General features: G+C 48.6%; 1 protein-coding gene across 1 annotated transcript in view; it reads right to left on the bottom strand.

Moving 5' to 3' along the window:
- EML6 (EMAP like 6) overlaps positions 1 to 24149 on the bottom strand; it is an 815949-nt gene that overhangs the window by 324991 nt on the left and 466809 nt on the right. The window contains exon 22 of the mRNA XM_029593447.1: positions 13924 to 14076. Within this exon, the coding sequence (XP_029449307.1) occupies positions 13924 to 14076 (153 nt within the window). The remainder of the gene's footprint in view (positions 1 to 13923; positions 14077 to 24149) is intronic.

Genomic DNA, 24149 nt, shown 5'->3' with positions numbered 1-24149 from the left:
AACTTTGTACTTGCCAGGTTCTTATGGTCTGGATTGGAAACAGGATGCTGGGCTTGATGGACCCTTGGTCTGACCCAGTATGGCATGGTCTTATGTTCTTATGTAAGGGGACCTGGGTGTTAGATTTATTATTGGTCTTGTAAGAATCATAAAGGCAGATGACAAGGTCTGAAGGGGGTAATTTCATAACTGTGAGGATTGTATAAAAGTCTGAGTGTAATTTACACATGCAGACATTACTGTGATGCCTTTCTGGTATTCTTTATATTCAGTTAGCATTGGGCACATTTAAAATTAATCGGAGAAAGTTCTTTTTTACTCAACGCACAATTAAACTCTGGAATTTGTTGCCAGAGGATGTGGTTAGTGCAGTTAGTATAGCTGTGTTTAAAAAAGGATTGGATAAGTTCTTGGAGGAGAAGTCCATTACCTGCTATTAAGTTCACTTAGGGGTAGATTTTAAATATTTGCGCGATCGCATACTTTTGTTCGCGCACCAGGAGCGAACAAAAGTACGCTGGATTTTATAAGATACGCGCGTAGCCGCGCGTATCTTATAAAATCCGGGGTCGGTGCGCGCAAGGGGGTGCACATTTGTGCAACCTGCGCGTGCCGAGCCCAGTGCGAGCTGCCTGTTCCCTCCGAGGCCACTCCGATTTCGGAGCGGCCTCGGAGGGAACTTTCCTTCGCCCTCCCCCCACCTTCCCCTACCTAACCCACCCCCCCCCCCCCCGGCCCTATCTAACCCCCCCCCTACCTTTGTCGGCAAAGTTACGCCTGCTTTCAGCAGGCGTAACTTTGCGCGCGTCGGCCGGCAGCCCCGCTCCGTCCTCCGATCCCGGGGGCTGGTCCGGAGGCCTCGACCACACCCCCGGGCCGGAGCCACGCCCCCGGGCCCGCCCCCGAAACGCCACGGCACACCCCCGAAACGCCGTGTCATTTCGGGAACGCCACGGACACGCCCCCTCCCGCCCCTTTTCGAAAGCCCCGGGACTTACACGCGTCCCGGGGCTTTACACGTGCCGGCGCGCGCGGGCCTTTTAAAATCCGCCCCTTAGAGAATAGCCACTGCCATTAGCAATGGTAACATGGAATAGACTTAGTTTTTGGGTACTTGCCAGGTTCTTATGGCCTGGATTGGCCACTGTTGGAAACAGGATGCTGGGCTTGATGGACCCTTGGTCTGACCCAGTATGGCATTTTCTTATGTTCTTATGTTCTTTAAATGGAGAATGTTTCAAAACTGGGAGATTCCTATCAAGCCCAGTCACCTAAGAGTAACAGGGTGTCCATTTTCTAAAGAGTGGATCAGTGTAGGAGTTCTATAAAGTGAGATTCCTCAAGTTATAGGGGGGATGTCTTGGAGGGAGTCTGGGAGAGGCAGGAAGGAGGCTGTGCTCTGCTTCATGACTCCCAAGTGATCTGTGGATATCCTTTTCCTGTATGTGAAAAGAACAAGGAGATCTTTAAACCTTGATGTCATAGGGTGACAATCTAATGGTAAAGGTTGATGTTAAGCTCCTCACCTCTGATCCAAAGCGACTCCAGCATAGCCTGCAGCAGCATGCTGATCCAAGGATCTGGGCTGGAACTTCCTGTAAAATTGGAATTCCTTTATAGTTTCCTAGCCAGGACATCCTGTGGTGCTGGCTGATGACATTACAGCCTCTATGACTATATAAAGAACTCCTTTGCTGCAAGGCAGCGCCTCAACAACAGGTCTTCTGCGCCTTTGTGGGTCAGTATGAATTACTGGCCTTGTCTCGTTCTTTCCCTGTGCCTTGTTCTGTGTTTCTTGTCTTAACTCCGTGGTGTTCTACCTCCTCCGTGCACACTTCCTTGTCCTGTTCCTTGCCTGTCTGCCCTTGTTCTTGGCCCTGCTTGTTTCCTTCCTTGCATGTCTTGTTGGCCTTGTCTGTCTTGTTTGTCTTGGACCGACTACGTGTATCCTGACTGTTGCCTGGCCCCTGACCTTCTGCTGTCTGCCTCAACCTCTAGTCTGTTACCCATTCTGCTGTCTGCTGCCTGCCTCGATCTCTGGCCTTTTACTCATTCTGCTGTCTGCCACCTGCTATGACCCTTGCTCAGATCAGACTCTCATTCAGCATAGCCCTAGGGACCCACCTAAGTCCTGCTGGTCACCAGAACCCAAGGGCTCAACCTGCAGTGGAGGTGGCTAGTATAGGTTCTAGCCAGTCCCACATACAAGCTTCTCTGCCAGCTTCCGGCAAGGGCCTAGTAAGCTCAATCACTAGTTGGCATCAATCATACTGCAGCCACAAGGGCCCACTTCCTTCGACAGTGTTACAGATTGCTGAAGTTATGGACCTGATGGTCCTGTCTGCTCTGCAGGACATTCCTGGCATGAGCCAATGTATACAGCAGCAGCAAAATGTCCATATCTAAGTTACTCGACTGCTTGGCCTCTCCCACAGCCATCTCCACCTCCAGTGCCTCCTCCACCAATGTTACCACCAACACTCAGACCCGTGCCATTGCTTCTTCCCACACCTTGATTCCATTGGAAACCATTGGAGTGCAGAAGATTCATCAACCAATGTCGGATGCATTTCAATTTGAGGCACCTCGCTTCCCATCCCAACAAGGAGGCCCTACCCTGGTTTGGACGTCTCGCCTGTGGGGGACAGAGGACCCCATCCTTGTCAACCTCGACCAGTTCCTTGCTGAGTTCTGCTTAATATTTGAGAAACCTGGATGTTCATCTTCTGTTGCAGCGGACCTCCTACAGATCCATCAAGGCTCCAGCTCTGTATGGGAGTATGTTGTGCCCTTCGGAACTCTTGCCTCAGAGCTCCAATGGAGGGAGGATAGTCTGACTGCAATATTCCAGCAAGGACTCTCTGAGGCTATCAATGATGAGCTTGTGGGGCGTGTCCTCCCAGCAAAATTGGAGGGAGTCAGCCTAACCATCTGCTTAGACCTGCAATTCAAGGAAAGAGTGAGGGAGAAAGGAGCCAACACCAAAAACTGGCCTGCAGATGCCATCTGAACTTTTGAACAACTTATGGAAAAGTTTATACAGGTTCCTTGCCTACATCACTGAGATCTGCAAAACTTTTCATCCTGGAGGAAGAAGATGTGTCCACCCTTTGGGTAGGTGCTTTCCTCCTGCACCATAACCACAATGATACCCTTGTGACCTGCTGCTATTTCTCTAGGAAATTCTCCCCAGCTGAAAAAAATTATACCATAGGGGATCACGAGCTACTTGCAGTCAAGCTGGTGCTGGAAGAATGGAGGCACCTGCTGGAAGGAGCCCAGTTTCCCATGACCATCTATAGAGATCACAAAAATTTTGGACACTTAGTGCAAGCTCAGAGATTGAGCCCCAGACACGCTCACTGGTCCCCGTTTCTTTTTAATAGATTTAACTTTGAATTGAGATTTCGACCCAGTGACAAGAATCATCAAGCCAATGCTCTCTCCCAGTCATTTGATACAGATGGGACACAAGAACCTTTTCAGCACATCATCGATCCAGCCTAAATTGTGCTTGCTACCACTTTCATCGTCCCTCTTGGCAAGACCGTAGTTCCTCAACATCTGCGCCAATTGGTCCTAGAATGGGCACATGACCCTCTGTTGGGGCATCCTGGCGTCACCCGCACACTGCAATTAATCGTGTGTTACTACTGGTGGCCTCACATGAAGAGTAACTTGCAGTGCTATGTGGGCTCCTATCATATGTGTGCCATGCAGAAGAGTGACATAGCACAACTGTGGAGGCTGGCCCCCGATTTTATCTGTAACCTCATTCCTCAAGCAGTCACACCACCATATGGGTGGTTGTGGACAGATTTTCCAAAATGACACATTTTGTTTCTTTCCCAGGACTCCCATCTGCACCTGAACTAGCCAAACTCTTTACTCAGCATATTTTTTTGTCTTCATGGACTTCCTCGTCACATTCTCTCAGACCAGGGTATCCAATTCATTGCAAGTACTGAAGAAGTCTGTGCCAAAAGTTTGGGATCATCCTTGACTTTACGTCTGCTTACCTCCCCAAAGCAATGGCCAAACCAAACAAGTCAACAAGACCCTGAAAACCTTTTTGAGCTCTTATGTGAACCAGACACAAGACAACTGGGCATCCTTGCTTCTCTGGGTCAAATTTGTCCACAATAACCACATTCACAGCTCCACCAGATCCTCGCTGCTTTTCATTGTCTTTGCATATCACCCACATACTCAGAGACCTGTTCCTACACCTGATACTTGCCTGGCTGCCAACTTAATAAGGCAAGAGCTCCAAGATCTGTGGGCAAAGTCTCACCAGCTGATAGACCAAGCTGCTCGATGTGCCAAACCCGAAGCTGACAAGAAACAGCGCCCTGTGCCCATTCTCCAGCCTGATACCTTGGTCTGGCTTAGTACCAGGAATCTGCAGCTTAAGATGTCATCCGCAAAATTTGTACCCCGATTCATGAGGCCTATTCCAATCAAGAGACAACTGGGCCCAGTCACCTATAAACTCAAGCTTCCTGCGTCTCTACAAATACATGATATCTTTCACGTCTCCTTGTTAAAGCCTGCCATCCTGTCTTTGTCAGGCAGAATACCACCCCAAAAACCTGAATTCACTCTGGAAGAGGACACCCAGTTCTAAGTAAAAGAAGTTCTTGATTCCCACAGGGTCAGAAACAAGTTACAGTATCTCATCACCTTGAAGAACTACGGCCCTGATGAAAATTCATGGAAATCTGCCACCAATCTGCAGGCTCCCCAGCTGGTGGTGGAATTCCACCATAGGTTCCTCTTGAAGTCCAGGCCCAGAAGACTGGATGGAGGGGTTTGGAGGAGGGGTATCGTTAAGCCCTTTCCCTCTGATCCAAGTTGACAAAGAATGTGCTTCTTCAGAGCTCAGAAAGACCTAGAAGTTGTTCTAATTATGTACAAATGTTCCATGCAGCTGCCACTGCATAAAACTAAATGTCGACTCTAGGGGAGGAGAATGGGATTGTGTAGCTGCCTTTTCCTGCAACATTGCGTTCTCTGTGGACAAGGAGGACTAAATCAGTCACACCAGTGAGGACTCCCAAGCTATGGGTTCCACATAAGTATTTATATTACTATGTGACTGATGTAATAAACAGTGCTAAGTTGCCGCGGGTTTTTCCCATGATAGTCTCATGCAGGTTTGTAATAATGTATTCAGCATGGGAAAAACGTGCACATAAACCTGTTTTAAAAACCTGCAGCAGGTTCTGTGTGAGTGAATGCTAATGGCATGCAGAGAAGGCGATTATCTAATCATGGCCAATGCGGGGAGCCACACTAGCAGGGAGATCAGGTTAGTGCAGGTTTCTTAATGCGGGTTTTGATCGCCTGGGTCAGGAGAGAAGTGAAAGTGCCGGTTTAGATACTGGTTTTTTTTAAGCTTTTGCAGGTCAGCCAAGCAGCAGATGGAACTTGTAGCGAGAAGGCAGCTTCTCAATGAGGCAGAATCGCCGATCTGCATTTCAAGCTCTCGTTGGTGGTCGGAGTCTGATCATGAAGGGGTTAGATATTATCCTACCCACCTTCACATTAACTTCTGGACCACTCATTTATTAGGGATGTGAATCGTTTTTTGACGATTTAAAATATCGTCCGATATATTTTAAATCGTCAAAAAATCGTTAGGGCCACGATACAATACCAATTCCCCCGATTTATCGTTAAAAAATCATAAATCGGGGGAAGGGGGAGGGCAGGAAAACCGGCACACTAAAACCCCCTAAAACCCACCCCTGACCCTTTAAATTAAATCCCCCACCCTCCCGAACCCCCCCCCCCCCCAATGCTTTAAATTACCTGGGGATCCGGCAGTGGTCCAGAACGGCGGCGGTCCGGAACGGCCCCCTCAATAGAATTGTGTTGTCTTCAGCCGGCGCCATTTTTCAAAATGGCCGCCGCAAAATGGCGGCGGCCATAGACAAAAACGATTCGACGCAGGAGGTCGTTCCGGCCCCCCGCTGGACTTTTGGCAAGTTTTGTGGGGGTCAGGAGGCCCCCCCAAGCTGGCCAAAATTTTCCTGGGAGTCCAGCGGGGTTCCGGGAGCGATTTCTTGCCGCGAATCGTTTTCGTACGGAAAATGGCGCCGGCAGGAGATCGACTGCAGGAGGTCATTCAGCGGGGGTTCCGGACCGCCGCTGAACGACCTCCTGCAGTCGATCTCCTGCCGGCGCCATTTTCCGTACGAAAACGATTCGCGGCAAGAAATCGCTCCCGGAACCCCGCTGGACTCCCAGGAAAATTTTGGCCGGCTTGGGGGGGCCTCCTGACCCCCACAAGACTTGCCAAAAGTCCAGCGGGGGTCCGGAACGACCTCCTGCGTCGAATCGTTTTTGTCTATGGCTGCCGCCATTTTGTGGCGGCCATTTTGAAAAATGGCGCCGGCTGAAGACAACACGATTCTATTGAGGGGGCCGTTCCGGACCGCCGCCGTTCTGGACCACCGCCGGATCCCCAGGTAATTTAAAGCATTTGGGGGGGGGGGGGTTCGGGAGGGTGGGGGATTTAATTTAAAGGGTCGGGTGGGTTTTAGGGGGGTTTAGTGTGCCGGCTCACGATTTTAACGATTTTTCACGATACTTTACACACCCAAACAGCAACAATACGATTCCCTCCCCCTCCCAGCCGAAATCGATCGTTAAGACGATCGAGGACACGATTCACATCTCTATCATTTATTGATTTTATTGAAAAAGAAAGGCTTTCACCCTGAGAATCAACTGCGAGTATTCCCACACTGATGGGTGATCACACGGGTTTCTGCGCGATATACTAAACAGGGCCTTGAGCTTGCATTACTGCGCACAATATGGCACATGTGGATTTTTTGTGTGTATCTAATTTGCATACGCGGCCGTTATTAAATCCTGCGTTGCCACTGGTTTTTGCCACGTGCACTAAAAAAAATCCATGCAGAAAAATCAGCACGGATTTCAATGCGGGTCTTATTACATTGGCCCTTATATCTACAGAGGACTTGCAATCCGGACTTTGAAGATGCTGAAGGAAGAGTTTAAGCAATTAGTCGAATACATGTTTAAGAACTGTTTGACCAGCTTCTTAATCAGAAGCTTCTTCTAGACATAAATGTGGAGATTATGGATAAAGGACCAAGTATCCACTTTGCAGATTTCTTCTATGGATGTAGAATGAAGGTGAGCTAAGGAAGTTGCAGAAGCTCAAACCTGATGTACTTTTACTTTGCTGTTAAGTTGTTGTCCTGAGCTAGTAAGTGTTGTCTTGAGCTAGTAAGTGATGCAATTGGAAATCCATGTGGAGAGAGCCTACTTTGAAACAAACTCCTTGCATCACTGAGCTGAAAAAAAATAAACAGCTGGGATGATTTTCTGTAAGCTTTTGTTCTTTCTAAATAGAATAAAGCTCTTCTGCAGTCTAAAGTATGGAGATACTGTTCAGCCTTATTAGAGTGAAGTTTAGGAAAGAATGTTGGTAAAACAATGGATTAATTTAAATGAAAGTAGAATACCACCTTAGGCAAAAACTTGGGATGAGTCTATAATACCATCCTGTTTTTCTACATTCTGCAAGTAGGGAGAGAGCACCCCTAAGGTATGCAATTGTCTTATTCTATGCACAGAAGTCAGTACTACCAAAAATTAAAAATTTTCAAGATAAAAACTTTAGATTCATGGTTGAAAAGGGGTCAAAGGGTGGATTCATGGGTTTAGCAAGTACAACATTCAGATGCCACAGAGTAGGTGGATCCTTTATCAGAGGACAAAGGTGATTCAGACTGTGAGATGATCGAGCAACTTCAGGCTGGACACACACTTCACACTGATTCCAGCCTCTTTCACACAAGATTCCAGCTTTATTATAGCACTTTAAACAGCATTCACAACATATAATGTAGACTGCTTACTTACAGCAGTGTATTCACAGCTTCAACTAAGGGTACAGATAATACAGAAGCTGCTTCTCCTGCATACACAGGTCCTCCTGATCCTAGCTGGCCTCAAACCTTTACTCCTCTCCCAGCAGGGTCCTGCTCGTGTGGCTTGAAGGACCAGATGAGATGGTCTGCAAGCACGTTAAGGTGACCTGACAGATAGGTCGCCCGCAGATACATCCCTTGGGAGAGGGTCTAGTTTCAGACCTGTACTGCCTCCTGGCAGAGGAGGAACGAGCCTGTGCCGCCCTGCTTGTTGATGTACCACATAATGACCTGGTTGTCCATCCTGATCAAAACTTCCTTGGATGACAACTGATCCCGGAATACCCACAAGGTGTACCGTATCGCCCGAAGTTCTAGAAAGTTTATCTGGCAATGTGTTTTGGTGGCGGTCCAAAGGCCTTGAGTGTGTAGGCCGTTCGTGAGGGCTCCCCACCCCTAAGGAGAAGCATTGGTGGTAAGGATCACTTGGGGCAGCGTGAGCTGGAAGGGAAGCCTGCATTCTAAAGTGGGGAGGATTGGGCACCAGGGGAGCTGCCAGTTGACAAACTCCCTTGCCTCCGTGGCCGAGGCTTGCTATGGCACCGGTTGGGGTCTGGGGGCCCGCTGCTGGTGGGGGCAACCCCTGGAAATGGTCCGGGGCATGCGAGTCTGAGCAGCTGAGGGGTAATACTTCCTCTGCCGGTAGAAGGGCTTATGAGGGCTTTGCCTGGAAGATTTCCTGGCTGAGGATGGTCCTTCTGAGGGACTAGCAGATAGCTGCTGGAGGGTATCATGATGGTCCTTCAGCTGCGCCATTGCATCCCGGACCTTATCTCCGAATAGATTGTCACCTGTACAAAGGAGGTTGGCGAACCTATCCTGGACCTCCGGCCAGAGGCCCTGAGCCAAGCCATCTGTCTGGTGCCCATCCCCACAGCAGCTAAGCAGGCTGCAGTTTCAAAAACATCAAAAGTGGAACGCACCTCGTGATTCCCTGCTTCGATACCTAGCCAGGCAATGGCGGCAAGCGCCTCCTGCTGCTGCTGGGGAAGGACCTCTGCAAAATCCTGGATGCGCTTCTAGAGATTGCGGTTGTACTGGGTCATGTGAAGTTGGTAGGCCACAATGCGGACAACCAGCATGACGCCTTGGAAGATTTTTCTCCCTATGCTGTCAAGTTTCCTATGCTCACGACCTGGAGGAGGGAGGCATGAGTGCGGGAATGCCATGCCTTTTTTAAGGCAGACTCCACGACCACCGACTGGTGGGGGAGCTACCTCCTCCTGAACCCCAGGGCCTGTTAACTTGGGAGACGGAAATGGGGTGCTCTCACATATGAAGGAGAAGTTCCTTAAAAATACCATGGATCGTAAGTACCACAATCTCCTTAGGAGCATCAATGAACTGGAGGACTTCCAGCATCTTGTGACGTGCATCCTCCTCTGTGAGGAGCTGAAAGGGGATGGCCTCAGCCATAGCCCTGACAAACCCTGCAAACAACAGGTCCTCAGGCAGTGACCGGCGCCACTCCTCTGGGGGGAAGGCTCCGAGAGAGGGTCGCTGGAGTACTTGGAAGACGAATCTGGGGAGTCATCACCCCACTTGGGTCAGGGCACCAAGGGCAAGTGCTGTGAGGGGCATCGACCCTGGGCTCCAAGGGCTTCGGAGGCCGTAAGGGCACTGACAGCACGATGGATCCTCCGGCATCAAGGGGGGGGGCATCGGCCGTGGCAAGTTGGAGGGGTCCAGCAGAGGCTCGGGGAACCGTGGGTGAAGGCACCCGGTCCCGGTGGCCTCATACTCCTCGGAGGACCAGAGGATCGAGATCGTGCCGGTGGGTGGCATCGGTGGCCGACGAGGCATCGAGGGCCCCTCAGGCACTGCTGCATCGGTAGGGTGCCAAGAAGGACATCCAGACACTCTAGCACGGGTGCTAGCATTGATGGCGGAGGCTCGGGCACCAGTATTGGGACCAGTGGTGCTGGCAGCTCAATGCTCTGCAGCGCTTTGAGCACTGCCGATTGCACTTTGCGGTCCAACTCCTCCTGGAAGCCCTGAGCGGTCAGGACTAATGGAGGGGGACAAGGCGTCGCCAGCTCATCCTCAGGTCCCCGAGGTGGCACAGCGCCCTGCACTGGTATCGGTATGGAACGCTTTGGGCTACCGGGGGAACTGGAGGATGGGGCCTTTGGTGGCCGGTGCCACTTTGATGGCAGCTCAGCAGCAGCCGATGCCGTTCCGTGTCGGGACGTGATCGGTGCTGGTGCTTCCAGGATCGCTTCTGAAGCTCGGCTCGGTCTTTCCCCAGCGTTGAGGAGATCGATGACCCCGAGGTCTGGGGGAGGGGAGAGACTACTGAGGATCAATCTCCCTCTCCCCAATCCTTGGCGGTGCTAACTAGAGGGATTGCAAGAGTTAGAGACGGAGATGGCTCCCCGCGATCCTTGGGCATCAAAGAAACTGACGCAGGAGTGGAGAATTCAGGGTCCCAAAAAGATTTTCCATTTTGTTGAGGCGCGCCCAACACCCCTTGGGTGTTATCTGATCACACAGACGGCACCCACGGACAATGTGCAAGGCCCCCAGGCCGAGGATGCAAACCTCATGTGGATCCGTGATGGACATGGTCCGCAGGCACTGGGGGCACAGACGAAAACCGGTCAACGCCATAAAAAAGACCTGGCGTGCGATTGATGGCCGACGGACAACGGAGGGTGAAGAGTCGGGAATCGACCGCAAGATCGAAGAAAAAGGCTAAAGAAGGACCTACCATGCTGGCAAGGCAACTCAAAAAAATCGAGGAAAAAAATCTGAAAGGTTAGAGCTCCATGGACCATGAGGCAACTGCACCACGGAAAAGAGACTGAAGGGGGACATCGCGTGGATGCGCGGATAGTAGCAGGCTGGGCATGCCCAATCTGCTGGCCAAAGTTTCTAGAAACTTTGGCAAATTTTTTCGTGCCGGGCTCCATCGGATGATGTCACCCACATGTGAGGACTACCATCCTGCTTGTCCTAAGTGAATGCGTGTCCAACGCAGATTGAAACTAATAGCGCTCATCACATACAAATGCATGTGAATGAGGCTAAAGCTTTTCACTCCGCATGCAAAAAAAAAAATGTGCGTCTAAGACGCACATTTTTTAGCTCAAAAATTAACACCACTCTGAAGCAGGCATTCGCTCTTAAAGTAGTACTAAAAAGCAGAAAAAACTGCTTTTCTGTACAGCCTCCTACTTAATATCGTTGCGATATTAAGTAGGAGGAAGAAATGTATCTAAAAACAATAAAAAAATTTTTTAAAGTGCCAACAATCAGGTGCAGGAAACAGACGCTCAGTTGACAAGCGTCTGTTTCCTGAACCCCTGTCTGTCTGCCGTTTAGGAAAACCAATGCCGATAAATTTGGCATCTCTTTTCCTAACCGGTATATGGCCGACGCTTGCGGCCTCCTTGATAACAGGACCCCTAATTTAAATATTGCATGGCACCACCAGAAGGGGCACCTGTGAGCACGTTAAGAAAGTGAAAGCCGACTGTTCAGTGCCTGCTTTCAGTGCACAATTATTGCATTGGCCCTATAGAGTGGAATAGCAGGAAGGTTCAGATAAGACATGGGAGTGAGGAGCTGGTGTTAGGTTCAGTATGAGAGTTTATATACTCATACACCTTGTGGCATGGTAAATACCGTATTTTTTGCTCCATAAGACGCACCTGACCATAAGACGCACCTAGGATTCAGAGGGGAAAAAAAAAAAAAAAATTGTGCTAAACCGGCTCTGCGTCTGGGCGTCTTATGGAGCAAATTAGGGGAGTGCATAGCTTTTTTTTTTTCTCTCCATTTTGTTTTCGGGTCTGGGGAGGGCCATTTCAGTCCACTCCCCAGATCAGAAAACTTTTTTTTCTCTGGGAACCCCTCCCCCCAAAAAAAACCCCATCCCAACCCTTTAAATTAATTAACAACCCCCACCCTCCTGACTCCCCCAAGACCTGCCGACTTAATTTACTACAACCCTCCACCCTCCTGACCCCCCCAAGACCTGCCGACTTAATTTACCGCAACCTCCCACCCTCCTGACCCCCCCAAGACCTGCCAAACGTCCCTGGTGGTCCAGCGGGGGTCCAGGAGCGGTCCGGGAACGATCTCCTCGGCTTCGGCCGTCGGCTGCCAGTAAACAAAATGGCGCCGACGGCCCTTTGCCCTCTCCATGTCACTGAGACCGACCAATAGCAGCGGTCGGTCCCAGTGACATAGTGAGGGCAAAGGGCCGTCGGCGCCATTTTGATTACTGGCAGCCGACGGCCCTTTGCCCTTACTATGTCACAGGGACTACCGCTGCCATTGGTCGGTCCCAGTGACATAGTGAGGGCAAAGGACCGTCGGTGCCATTTTGATTACTGGCAGCCGATGGCCCAAGCCCAGGAGATCGCTCCCGGACTGCTCCTGGACCCCCGCTGGACCACCAGGGACGTTTGGCAGGTATTGGGGGGGTCAGGAGGGTGGGGAGTTGCAGTAAATTAAGTCGGTAGGTCTTGGGGGGGGTCAGGAGGGTGGGGGGTTGCAGTAAATTAAGTCGGCAGGTCTTGGGGGGGGGGGGGTTGTCAGATTTTTAGGTTTTTTTTTATATTCGCTCCATAAGACGCACATACATTTTCCCCCCACTTTTGGGGGGAAAAAAGTGCGTCTTATGGAGCGAAAAATACGGTAAGTGGTCAAAGCTTCTTTCAGTGATTTTATTTACAATGCACATCAAAATACAGCTTATCTGCTTACCTTCGGCAGTAAATACAGATACAATCACCATTCAGATACAGGCTTCACCTTTAGAAAAGCAATGTTGAAGGAGCTGCCTTCTGGAAACCAGGGCCTATTCTACTGATCTCAGCCATGTTTGCCTCTTAACCTCCACAGCTGGGTCCCGCCCACAGGACTCACTCTCTCTATAGGATTTAAGGTGGACCAGGCATTTAGACTGGTCTTGCATAGGTTAAAGAGGGAAAATAGGATCACTTCATCACAAACAAAGTGGAAGAATTAGAACTGGGAACATGAGATGGGCCAAATTGATCTTTTTCTGCTGTCATTTACTATGTTATTACTGTATGCAAGTTGAAACAGAGAGGAGCAACTGTCAGTAGGGATGTGCAGGCCAAAAAATTTCATGTTCTGTCATTTCGTATCATTTGGAGGCAAATTTCTACATCATTGAGTTTTTTTTCCTAATTTTTTCATTTTTTTTAGATTTCTGAAATAGTACACACTATTCAGAAATAGTGTGCATTATGTCCAAATAGTGCATACTAAAAACAACAGAAGAAAAAAAGACAAAATTTTGGGGGTTTTTCTATTGTTTTGTTTTAAAAATGACATGAAATGACAGACTGTGGTTTCAAATGACTGTACATCCCTAACTATCAGCACCAGATGATTTAGGACAAAAGATCACTAAAAAGCGTACAGCACTATTTCTTCTACCTAGGTTAGGACACAGTCTAAATAACATCACTAAAAAGGAAAACAAACAAAAATATGTAGACCAGAAGATGGTGAACCAAAAAAGTGAGCTGTCTCAGTATATGTTACACAATTTAATAATGATTATTTATCATTTAAACATTTTGGGGTCATACTCAGTAGGTCAAGTGGACAAGTTATTCAACTAAAGTTAGTCAGATAACTTGCCCCTTATAATCAGAAGGAGAAATGTCCCACTGAATATACTTGCCTAAAGTTATCCAGCTTCTAATTATGGTGTTGTGTGCCTATTGACTATTAGGGAAGGAGCTATCCTCTGCTCTATCCCATAGCACTATGAAATGAGTGAATAGAGGGGTTTTTAAAGAAAGTGACTGAATTATGAATATTTATTAAAGATGCATGAATGGTTGTTATCTAAGGTTGAAGCCTTGATGATTGGCACTACTGCTCACAAGTTTCAAACTTGTGCTAATTCAACCATTTGTTTTTGAACTTTTATCTTCAAGAAAGAAATCCTCTTTGGTTCAAAACATACCTGGAGAAAATTTGATATCTGCAATCATTTCCTTTCTATGATGAAAGGAAACCATATCTTCAAGCGTGTCAGCATTTACCACCAGAAAACTCCCATCATTTAATCCTACTGCTAAGGCTTTCCCATCTGGGGAAAAAGCACAGCATCTTCCACCTAGAACAGAAATGTTAAAGAGATTATAACACTATTCCTAGAGCAAGGGTAGGCAAATCCAGTCCTTGAGTGCCACAAACCAGTCAGGTTTTCAGGCTAGTCACACTGAATATGCATGAGATATATCTGCATGCATTGCCTCCACTGCATGCAAATGCATGTATATTCATTGTGGATATCCTGAAAACCCAACTAACTTTTGGCACTCGAGAACTGGAATTGCCTAAAACAAAGGCAATCAATAACAGTCTTTAGGAAATATAAACACTTCTATAAATTAGGTTTTGAAGAAATTATAAAGAATTTTACTGATACTTACAGGAAAGACAATAGATGGACTTTTCTCACTGTTATAAAATGGAGAAAATACCTCAGGAAAGAAAAGATGGACTGATGTGGAAACCAGTACACCAAAATTTCTTCAATAAAAAGCTTATTTTCTTCCCTCATATTGACTGATTCATTGGCCGATATCAGACCTGAGTAACTGCTTCTGAATCCTTAAATCCCCTTTGTACACTATTACCTGTTGAGCATAACTGCATAGCATCATAAGTGTCCTCCAAATATAAGCACAAGTCTTACATTTAATTTACAGATTCTCTGGCTTGAGGGTTAGCTTGAAAAACAGAAAAATAGGAGCTCAGATTGCTAAAGTGAATGAAATACCAGATCCTGTAATTTAAACTCAGTATAACACTCTTTGGTGAAGGTGGGCTCCAGAAATGCAATCACTGTTTAATTGCAAAATTATAGGTGAAAAAAGCAAGTTTGCTTACCGTAAACAGTGTTTCCGTAGATAGGATGAATTAGTCATGCTGTCATGGGAACTGTCCATCAGGGCCCAGGAGGCGGAGCTTCTGAGTAGATACAGAGCTTTGCTCTATGCGGCTGCACGTGCTTTCCCTCACAGAAAAACAGTCTCTCCTCAGACTGTGATTTAGCAGTTCATGAACATAAGTTGCTGACTATCCAGGGAGGTGGGTGGGTCAGCATGGCTAATTCATCCTGCTATCAACGGAAACACCGTTTATGGTAAGCAAACTTACTTTTTCCCATTGATAGCAAGACTGAATTAGCCATGCTGTCATGGGAATCCTAAGCTCCCGATTACGCCGTCATATGGTTAGGAAGTCATTATGCGTGATCTAAAATTGTGGATAGTCAGTCACAAGCTCAGGCTGTCATGGTTTGCAAAATGACTCATCCGAGTTTAGCATCGTCAGTTGTCTGTTGATCCAGACAGTAGTGAGATGTGAACGTATGTACTGAAGACCAGGTGGCTGCCTTGCAAAATCTATGGGTGCCACATATTGTAGGTGTGCCATGGAAGTCGATACTGCCCTCACTTGGTGTGCCTTAGGTTGAGAAGACAATGTTAGGTTACTTTTTGTGTAACAGAATTGAATGCATTGGGATATCCAGCTGGATATGGTCCATTTCGCTACCGGTAGACTGGGAGTGTTCGGGTTGAAAGAGACAAATAATTGGGACACTCATGACTCTGAATGCGTTCTTCTTTTATAATATGCCAATGCTCTTTTGCAGTCTGTAGTAATCGCTCCCTATCATTTTGATGAGGCTTGGGAAAGAATGTTGGTAATTCGATGGACTGGTTCAAGTGGAAATGGGTGACCACTTTTGGAAGGAAAGAAGGATGTGTGCGAAGTACTACCTTGTTATGATAGAATTGCATATACAGGCTGTAGTGCACTAAAGCTTGAAGTTCACGGACTCTGCCTGCTGACGTTAAGGCATTGAGGAATACTACTTTCCCAAGTAAGATATTTAATGTGTGCCGAGTCCATTGGTTCAAAGGGTGCTACCATCAGTTGCTTGAGTACTAAATTAAGATTCCACGGCACCAGCGGCTTGGAAACCGGAGGCTGTAGATGAGTCAGACCTTTTAGAAAATGGGAAATACAGGGTTGGACAGAGATAGGTTGTCCTCTATAGGGGCGGTGATAGGTCGCTATCGCACTGAGATGTACTCTGATAGACGAAGTTGCAAGGCCTGTGATGTATAAAGAGTGAAGACAGTCCAATAGACTTTCTGGTGAGCAGTCTAATGGATGGATTCCTTTAGCAGAGCACCAGGACAATTACCACTTTCATTTGAAGCCATAGTTTCATCGGGTTGATGGTTTCCTTTAGGCGAGAAGTATAGTTTGCACGAATACAGAGATTCCCTGTTCCTTCAAGAGGAGCCGCTCAATCTCCACGCTGTCAAGTGTAGCGATTTGTGCATGGGATGGAGCAAGGTTCCTTGTTCCTGCATCAAGAGATCTGTGCGGTCTGGTAGCAATATTGGCTCAGCTATTGATAGATGCAGGAGGTGGGTGTACCACAGTTGGCATGGCCACGACGGCGCTATCAAAATTAATTGAGCTGTGTCTCTTGTACATTTTTGTAATGTTCTTGTAATGAGAGGTATTGAAGGAAACGCATACATGAGAGGTTCTGTCCATGGTAGGATGGATGAGCACTGGTTCACACTGAACAAAAGCGAGGGACTTTCGCATTGATTTTCCCCAGTGCTCAAAAAGAGTATCCACCACTTGTTGATTGAGTGTCCACTCATGAGGGTAGAATATGCGACTCAGACGGTCGGCTTGAGTGTTGATGGCCCCCGGTAGATACGTTGCTTGAAGGTGTATTGAGTGATGTGACACATGTTCCAGGATTTGCAGAGTTTCCTTGCAGAGGGACCATGAACCGGACCCTCCTTTTCTGTTGATGTAGAACATCGCTACTTGATTGTTGGTGTAGACCATGACTCGCCGGCCTCTTAAGTGTGGAAGGAATGTTTGGAGAGCGTTCTTTATCGCTCTGAGTTCAAGTAGATTGATTTGCAGGTTCTGTTCCTGTGGGGATCAGAGACCTTGAGTTTGCAGATGGTCCAAATGAGCTCCCCAGCCCTTGCGAGATGCATCGGTGGTGAGAACTATGTCATGGGGGGGTGTAGTGAACAATGCTCCTTTCTTGAGTGTTGGTTCCTTGAGCCACCATGCTATATCTTGCAGCATTGCCTGAGTCAGCATCACTCGTGATGTTAAGGCCTATGAGTGCTGTTTCCATTGTCGCTTGAGTCCCCATTGTAGTCGACGCATGTGTAGTCTCGTGTTTGGAACAGTATGAATGGCTGTCACCATGTGGCCAGGATGGGGAGGACCTGTTGCGCTGAAGGTTTATTGAGCAAACAGATGGAGCGAAAGAGTTGTCGCATCTCTAGTCTCCGATCCTTTGGCAGGAAAGCACTGGTGCGGATTATATCCAGACACACCCCAATGAATTGAAGAGATTGTGTCGGAGTCAGATTGGATTTCTGGTAGTTGACTACAATTCCCAAACTGTGTAGACAGTGTAATGTCTGGTGAAGGTAGTCGTTGAGAATCTGTGGTTCAGATGCCACTATGAGCCAGTCGTCCAGGTAAGGAAAGATTTTGATGCCCCTCTGACGTAGATGTGCCACCACCACTGCCATACACTTAGTGAAAACCCTGGGGGCTGCTGAGAGGCCAAAGGGTAGTACTCTATATTGGAAATGCTGCTCCCGAAACTGGAAAGAGAGGTACCGCCTTGAGGAGTAGTGGATAGGAATATGGGTGTAGGCATCTTTCAAATCTATCGAGCACATCCAGTCCTTGGGTTGAAGAAGTGGTAAGATGGTTTTTAGGGACACCATTTTGAACTTCTCTTTAACTAGGTATTTGTTCAAATCTCGTAGATCCAAAAATGGTCGCTGCCCACCTGTTTTCTTGGGAATCAGGAAATAAGGTAAATAGAATCCCTTGTTTCGAGCATGTATGGGAATTCGTTGGATCGCTCTTGGAGTAGGGATGAAATTTCCTGTGCCAATTGAGTCTGTTGACATGGAGCTCGATTGGGCATTAGGTGGAGAAGATTGGTTTTGTTGCAGAAACGAAGCTGATATCCCTGCCTTACGATTTCTAGAACCCATAGATCTGTAGTTATCATCTCCCAACATGGTAGGCATAATGAGATCCTCCCTGGTGGATGCAGTGGTAGTGATGATGGCAGTTGTATTAAAAAGATGGGGTCGCTTTGGCCGCCGGTTGAGGCTGCTGTGCCTGAGTTCTTTGTGGCTTTGATCTACCCCTTGACGCTTGAAGAGGTTGAGGTGCTGCCTGTTGCAGTGGGTTGTAAGGAGCAGAGCGAAACTGCTGATATTGACTAAAGGGGCGACGGTGATATTGTTGTCTGCGGTTGGCAGAGTAATATCTACGTTGTGCGGCGAAGGATGATGTTTGTATCAACGATTGGACAGGCACTGCCTGGTCTTTCAAGTTTGCAACCATTTCTTGAAATTTGTCCCCGAAACGATTGTCGCCTCTGCAGGGTAAATTCACCAGCCATTCATGAAGATCTTCCCTATTGGCACTGGAACGGAGCCAGGCCATTTGGCGGGTGGCAATGGCCAAGGCGGATGTGCAAGTTGACAACTCGAACGACTTGTACACTGTTTGGAGAAGGTGCCAAATGCCTTCTTCTAGGTCCTGTGTCGGCTGAGTTATGGATGGTGACTCTGGAGTGGGCAGTGCCGCCTTTAGTGTCTGTAGATTTTCGTATAGATATTGGACCAAATAGAATTGATGTTGACAGATCCGGGAGGACAGCATAGACGATTGGTACGACCTTTTCCCAAAATCATCCAGGATTCGTTGGTCCTTCCCTGGAGGTGCTAACGCGTGCATTTTAGACCTTTTGGCTCACTGCATTGCAGATTCCACAACCAACGAAGAGTGTGGCAGTTGTGGCGTAGAATAGAATTGTGACTTCTGCATTTTAAATTTGAGGTCGGTCTTTATTGAGACCGATGGAATAGTGTACGGTATTTCCCATGATTTTTCCAGGACTGAATCCAATTACTTGTGGGATGGTAGTAAGGTGGGTTTCAGCTGGTACATCGAATATTTTGAGTAGTCCGAGCGTTTCTGCTTGAGGATCCTGTAGTTTTTGGACCTGCAGGTTGAGAACTCCTCACATCTTATCCAGGAATTTTGGACAAGAGATCTTCTGGGGGTGAGTATGGTTCAGATGTATCCTCCGGCGGATCCGATGGATACCCCGTTGATGATGTGGGTGATGAGGGAGGGGAATCAGAGTCAGTCTTGGCTGGTGATTGGCCCCTACTTGGTTCTATGGGCGTTTGATGGGATGGAACTGGTGGAGAGGGGTTCCTCAGTTGTTCAAGTGATGAGGGTGGGCGAGGTGACGGTGTCATGCTACCCATGGGAGATGAGGGAAGTTGAAACGTGGATTGCAGCATTTCAAAGAGTCCTGACAGGGCCATTGATAGTTGGAAAAACGCCTCTCGGGTTTGCGTCGGCATCTGCGGTTTTCCCTGTGTCGCTGAGTGAGGTGGCGAAGGATCTTCCCCTCCCAACTCAGTCTTCCTTTTCTTTCAGACTGGTTGTTGGGGTGATGCTTCATCCAACCCTGTGTAGATACTGGCGAATCATGGTTAGATGGCCGTCGTGGGGAAGAGGAGAACGACGTAAGCCTGACATACTCTTCCTAAGACTGTGGTGTCGATTGACGGTGAATCTCGCTTCTTGGGGACATGGATTGGTCTGAGAAGCGTGAACTAGAGAGCCTCTTGCCAGTATGGTGCGAGGTAAAACCCACTCCCCTTCCCGGGGATGGAGAAGATTGCGGGTTGCTTCCAACCGACCTCGTCCGGCGCTTTTCTTGCCGTTTCCCACATTCCAAGTGGGTCTCCCTTCTCGAGACCTGAGTCGAGATGTGTGGTGATGGTTTTTTCGGTTGTGTCAGATTGTGCGCCTCGAGTTGCAGTGAAGATGCTGGTTGCATCTGCCTAGAGACTGTATGCGTCGATTTTGACGAAGCTTGCGCCGTATCCAATGGTCGATGCATCGATCGTGACGCTTTCTGTATTGCTACTGACGCGTCGACATAGACTCCCCTTGCACCACTATCGACGCTCCTTGCGTCGGCTTTGGCTTTTTGTGCTTCGATATTGAGTGTTTCGACGCATGCGTTGTTAAAGGCATCGACCGTTCTAAGTGCGCCAATTCCGGCGCCGGTGAAGGCTTGTGTTTTGATTTTTTCTCTGACTCGTGTCACGGAAGCGTTCATGTCGACGTCGCCCCTGTGGAGGTACTCGACGCAGGTCTATACGAGTCGCCCGCTCCGTGCGACTTAGACTCCTGCCATTGATGCTGCAAATTATGCTCCGTTGAGTCATGGCTATCACTGCCTTGACTCCGGGCTCGGCCTCCTCCAATGGATCCCCCAGTCCTGGAGAAGGAGGGTTCTACGGATGTCGCCCTCCTTACCTTTGGGGTCTTGTGCTTCGCGGGACCCGGTGACGAGTGAGACTCTAAAGGTGGGGCATACGACCCCGACTGCGTCTCTCGGAGGGCTTGGATTTTTTGTGCCTTCTGATGCCTGGCTTGCGGCGACATCCTGCCACAGTATTTACATGTGGCCTGTTGGTGATCGGGCCCGAGGCACCAATAGCAGTGATCATGTCCATCGGTGATGGACATGATTTTGCCGCAATCGCAGGGTTTTAAACCCCGAAGACCTGGTTTTTCGGACCTGGTTTTTCGGACATTATTTTCTGGTTTTTTTGTACAGCTTGAGGAGAACGAAGCCCCGCGTGCGATCCCAAGCGCGAAAAAAACAGACTGAGGAGAGACTGTTTTTCTGCGCGGGAAGGCAGGCGCAGCCTCAGCCGCACAGAACAAAGCTCTGTATTCTACTCAGAAGCTCCGCCTCCTGGGCACTGATAGACAGTTCCCATGACAGCATGGCTAATTCAGCCCTGCTATCAATGGGAAATAGCTTTTCCATTACAGCTGGAGTTTTGTGTTTCTGTTAGCTTGATTTGTCTTTGATACATATTTGTTCAGTCTATTCTTCAGAGTACCTTTATGTATTTTTCATTAAGGTTGACAACATACGAAGAACTCTAGAGCAGGAGTGGCCAACCTTTCATGCACTAAGAGCCAAGAAACCATAATGCCATTACCAAAGCGATGGGGAGAGGGGGTCCCCTTTGAGGATCAAAGGAAAGGATACATAGCAGCTGTGAACACTCATCTTTCCCCATATGCCCACAATCCCCCACCCTATCCCCACCAGTCTCTCTTTTTCTTAATCCCTCTACCCTGTATCTAAGTCTCTCTCTCTTTATCACCCTATCCTGTTCCCACCAGTAGGTTTTTCACCTCACCCTGTACCTATCAATCGCTCTCTCTCAATCAGTTCCCCCACCCTGCCCCCACCATTCTCTATTTCCCTACCTGTTCCAACTAGTCTCTCTCAAATCCCTGTAACCTGTCCACACCAGTCTCTCCTTCAATCCCCCACCATCCCCACGTTTCCCTCTCTCTCAAATCTCTCTTGTCCCCAACATTCTCATTCTTTCAATCGCCTTCTGTGTCCACCAGTCAACCTCTCTCTCAACCTCTCAACCTCCCATCATCCCTAGCAGTCACCCTCACTCAAACCTCCTTCGTCCCCAGCAGTCTTCCTAACTCTCAAACATCTCCTGTCCTCAGATGTTTCCCTCTCTCAACCCCATGCCTTTTGTCTTTTTTTAACCTCCTCCCCAGCAGATTTCCCACAAACCCCTCATCCCCAAGTCTAATTCTCTGTTCTTTCCCCTGTGACCAGTCTTCCTCTCTCTCAACCCCTCATGTCCCAATCAGTCTCCCTCTTTCAAAACCTCCCTCATCCCCGGTAGTCTCCATCTCTCTCAATCCCCTTAACCCCAGCAATCTCCCTCTCTTTCAACACCCCTCATCCCCAATAGTTTTCCTCTCTTAAAATTCCCTCTTCCCCAGCAGTATCACTTTCAACCCCTTTCCCCATGCTCACCTGTCTTCCTCTTTCAAACCCTCCACTGCTCCCACCAGTCTCTCTCTCAACCCCCCTTTATTCCCCAGTCTCTCCCTCAAACTCCCCCTAATCCCTAGCAGTCTCAATTTCTCAACCTCCTTCGTGCCTCCAGTCTTCCTCTCTCTGTGTCTTCCCCTTGTTCAGTCCCACCAGTCTCCCTCACTTGGACACCTCACCTGTCTCCCTCTCTCAATCCCCACCCCCTCTGCTTACGAGTCACCCCTTCCCCACTAGTCTCCCTCTCTGAAAGCCTCATCATCCCCAGAAGTCTCATTCTCTCGACCCCACTCTGTTATCCCCTAGTCTCTCACTTACTGTGTGTCCACTTCAGCAAACAGCTTTCCTCTCTGGTCTGTGAGGGTTGTTGACAACGCCTCCTCCCTTTGCCCTATGAACACCAGTGACATCATCTGCTCCCTGCAGTCAGCAAAGATTACTGATGACACCTCTGACTCCACCTTCTCCTCTGCTGCCATCCTTTCCTTCTCCCTTTGGCCTATACAAACCACCGACACTGCCTTCTGATCCCACCAATCTCCTCCACTCGCCCCACCTGTTTTTTATTGGCATACACAGGCTGCTGCTATAGCCTCCTGTTCCAACTGGCTCATATGGGCTGCTGCCAACATCATCTTCTCCCATTGGCCCACATGAGCCAATGATACTACCTCCTCCCATTGGTCCATTCAGGCTGCTGCCACCAATGCTCAAAGAGCTGCATCTTTAGTTTCAGGGAGTTGCATGAGACTTGTAAAATGGCATTTGGCCACCCTTGCTCTAGACATACATAAAAGAGATCCTGCCAGGTTGTGACCTGGATTGGCCACTGTTGAAAACAGCATACTGAGCTTGATGGACACTTAGTCTGACCTAGTATGGCAGATCTTATGTTATGTTCTTATGTAAATGACTAAGACATACAGTGGGAGAAGAGCTGGGGTTTCCTACATCAAACAGCTTTCAATCTATGTGGATGAACAGTGTTGACACATGACAGATAATGCTGTGTAAATATTTGTGAGCTACAGTCATGTTGTAAGGACAAGCAATGATGAGAAAGCAGGGCACAAAAATGGTATAGCTCTATCACTTATCAATGTTTCAGCTGGTGTTCATCAGAAAGTACTGATAGAAGTTAGAGATGTGAATCGTGTCCTCGATCGTCTTAACGATCGATTTCGGCTGGGAGGGGGAGGGAATCGTATTGTTGCCATTTGGGGGGGTAAAATATCGTGAAAAATCGTAAAATCGTGAGCCGGCACATTAAAACCCCCTAAAACCCACCCCCGACCCTTTAAATTAAATCTCCCACCCTCCCGAACCCCCCCCAAATGACTTAAATAACCTGGGTGTCCAGCGGCGGTCCGGAACGGCAGCGGTCCGGAACGGGCTCCTGCTATTGAATCTTGTTGTCTTCAGCCGGCGCCATTTTCCAAAATGGCGCCGAAAAATGGCGGCGGCCATAGACCAACACGATTCCACGGCAGGAGGTCCTTCCGGACCCCCGCTGGACTTTTGGCAAGTCTTGTGGGGGTCAGGAGGCCCCCCCCCAAGCTGGCCAAAAGTTCCTGGAGGTCCAGCGGGGGTCAGGGAGCGATTTCCCGCCGCGAATCATTTTCCGTACGGAAAATGGCGCCGGCAGGAGATCGACTGCAGGAGGTCGTTCAGCGAGGGTTCCGGCGCCTCGCTGAATGACCTCCTGCAGTCGATCTCCTGCCGGCGCCATTTTCCGTACGGAAAACGATTTGCGGCGGGAAATCGCTCCCTGACCCCCGCTGGACCTCCAGGAACTTTTGGCCAGCTTGGGGGGGGCCTCCTGACCCCCACAAGACTTGCCAAAAGTCCAGCGGGGGTCCGGAAGAACCTCCTGCCGTGGAATCGTGTTGGTCTATGGCCGCCGCCATTTTTCGGCGCCATTTTGGAAAATGGCGCCGGCTGAAGACAACAAGATTCAATAGCAGGAGCCCGTTCCGGACCGCTGCCGTTCCGGACCGCCGCTGGACACCCAGGTTATTTAAGTCATTGGGGGGGGGTTCGGGAGGGTGGGGGATTTAATTTAAAGGGTCGGGGGTGGGTTTTAGGGGGTTTTAGTGTGCCGGCTCACGATTCTAACGATTTATAACGATAAATCGTTAGAATCTCTATTGTATTGTGTTCCATAACGGTTTAAGACGATATTAAAA

This window comes from Rhinatrema bivittatum, chromosome 3 (genome assembly GCF_901001135.1).
Source record: "Rhinatrema bivittatum chromosome 3, aRhiBiv1.1, whole genome shotgun sequence".
NCBI classification, from domain to species: domain Eukaryota; kingdom Metazoa; phylum Chordata; class Amphibia; order Gymnophiona; family Rhinatrematidae; genus Rhinatrema; species Rhinatrema bivittatum.
The sequence above is the reverse complement of the archived record's forward strand: the minus strand, read 5'-3'. Positions and strand labels throughout refer to the sequence as shown.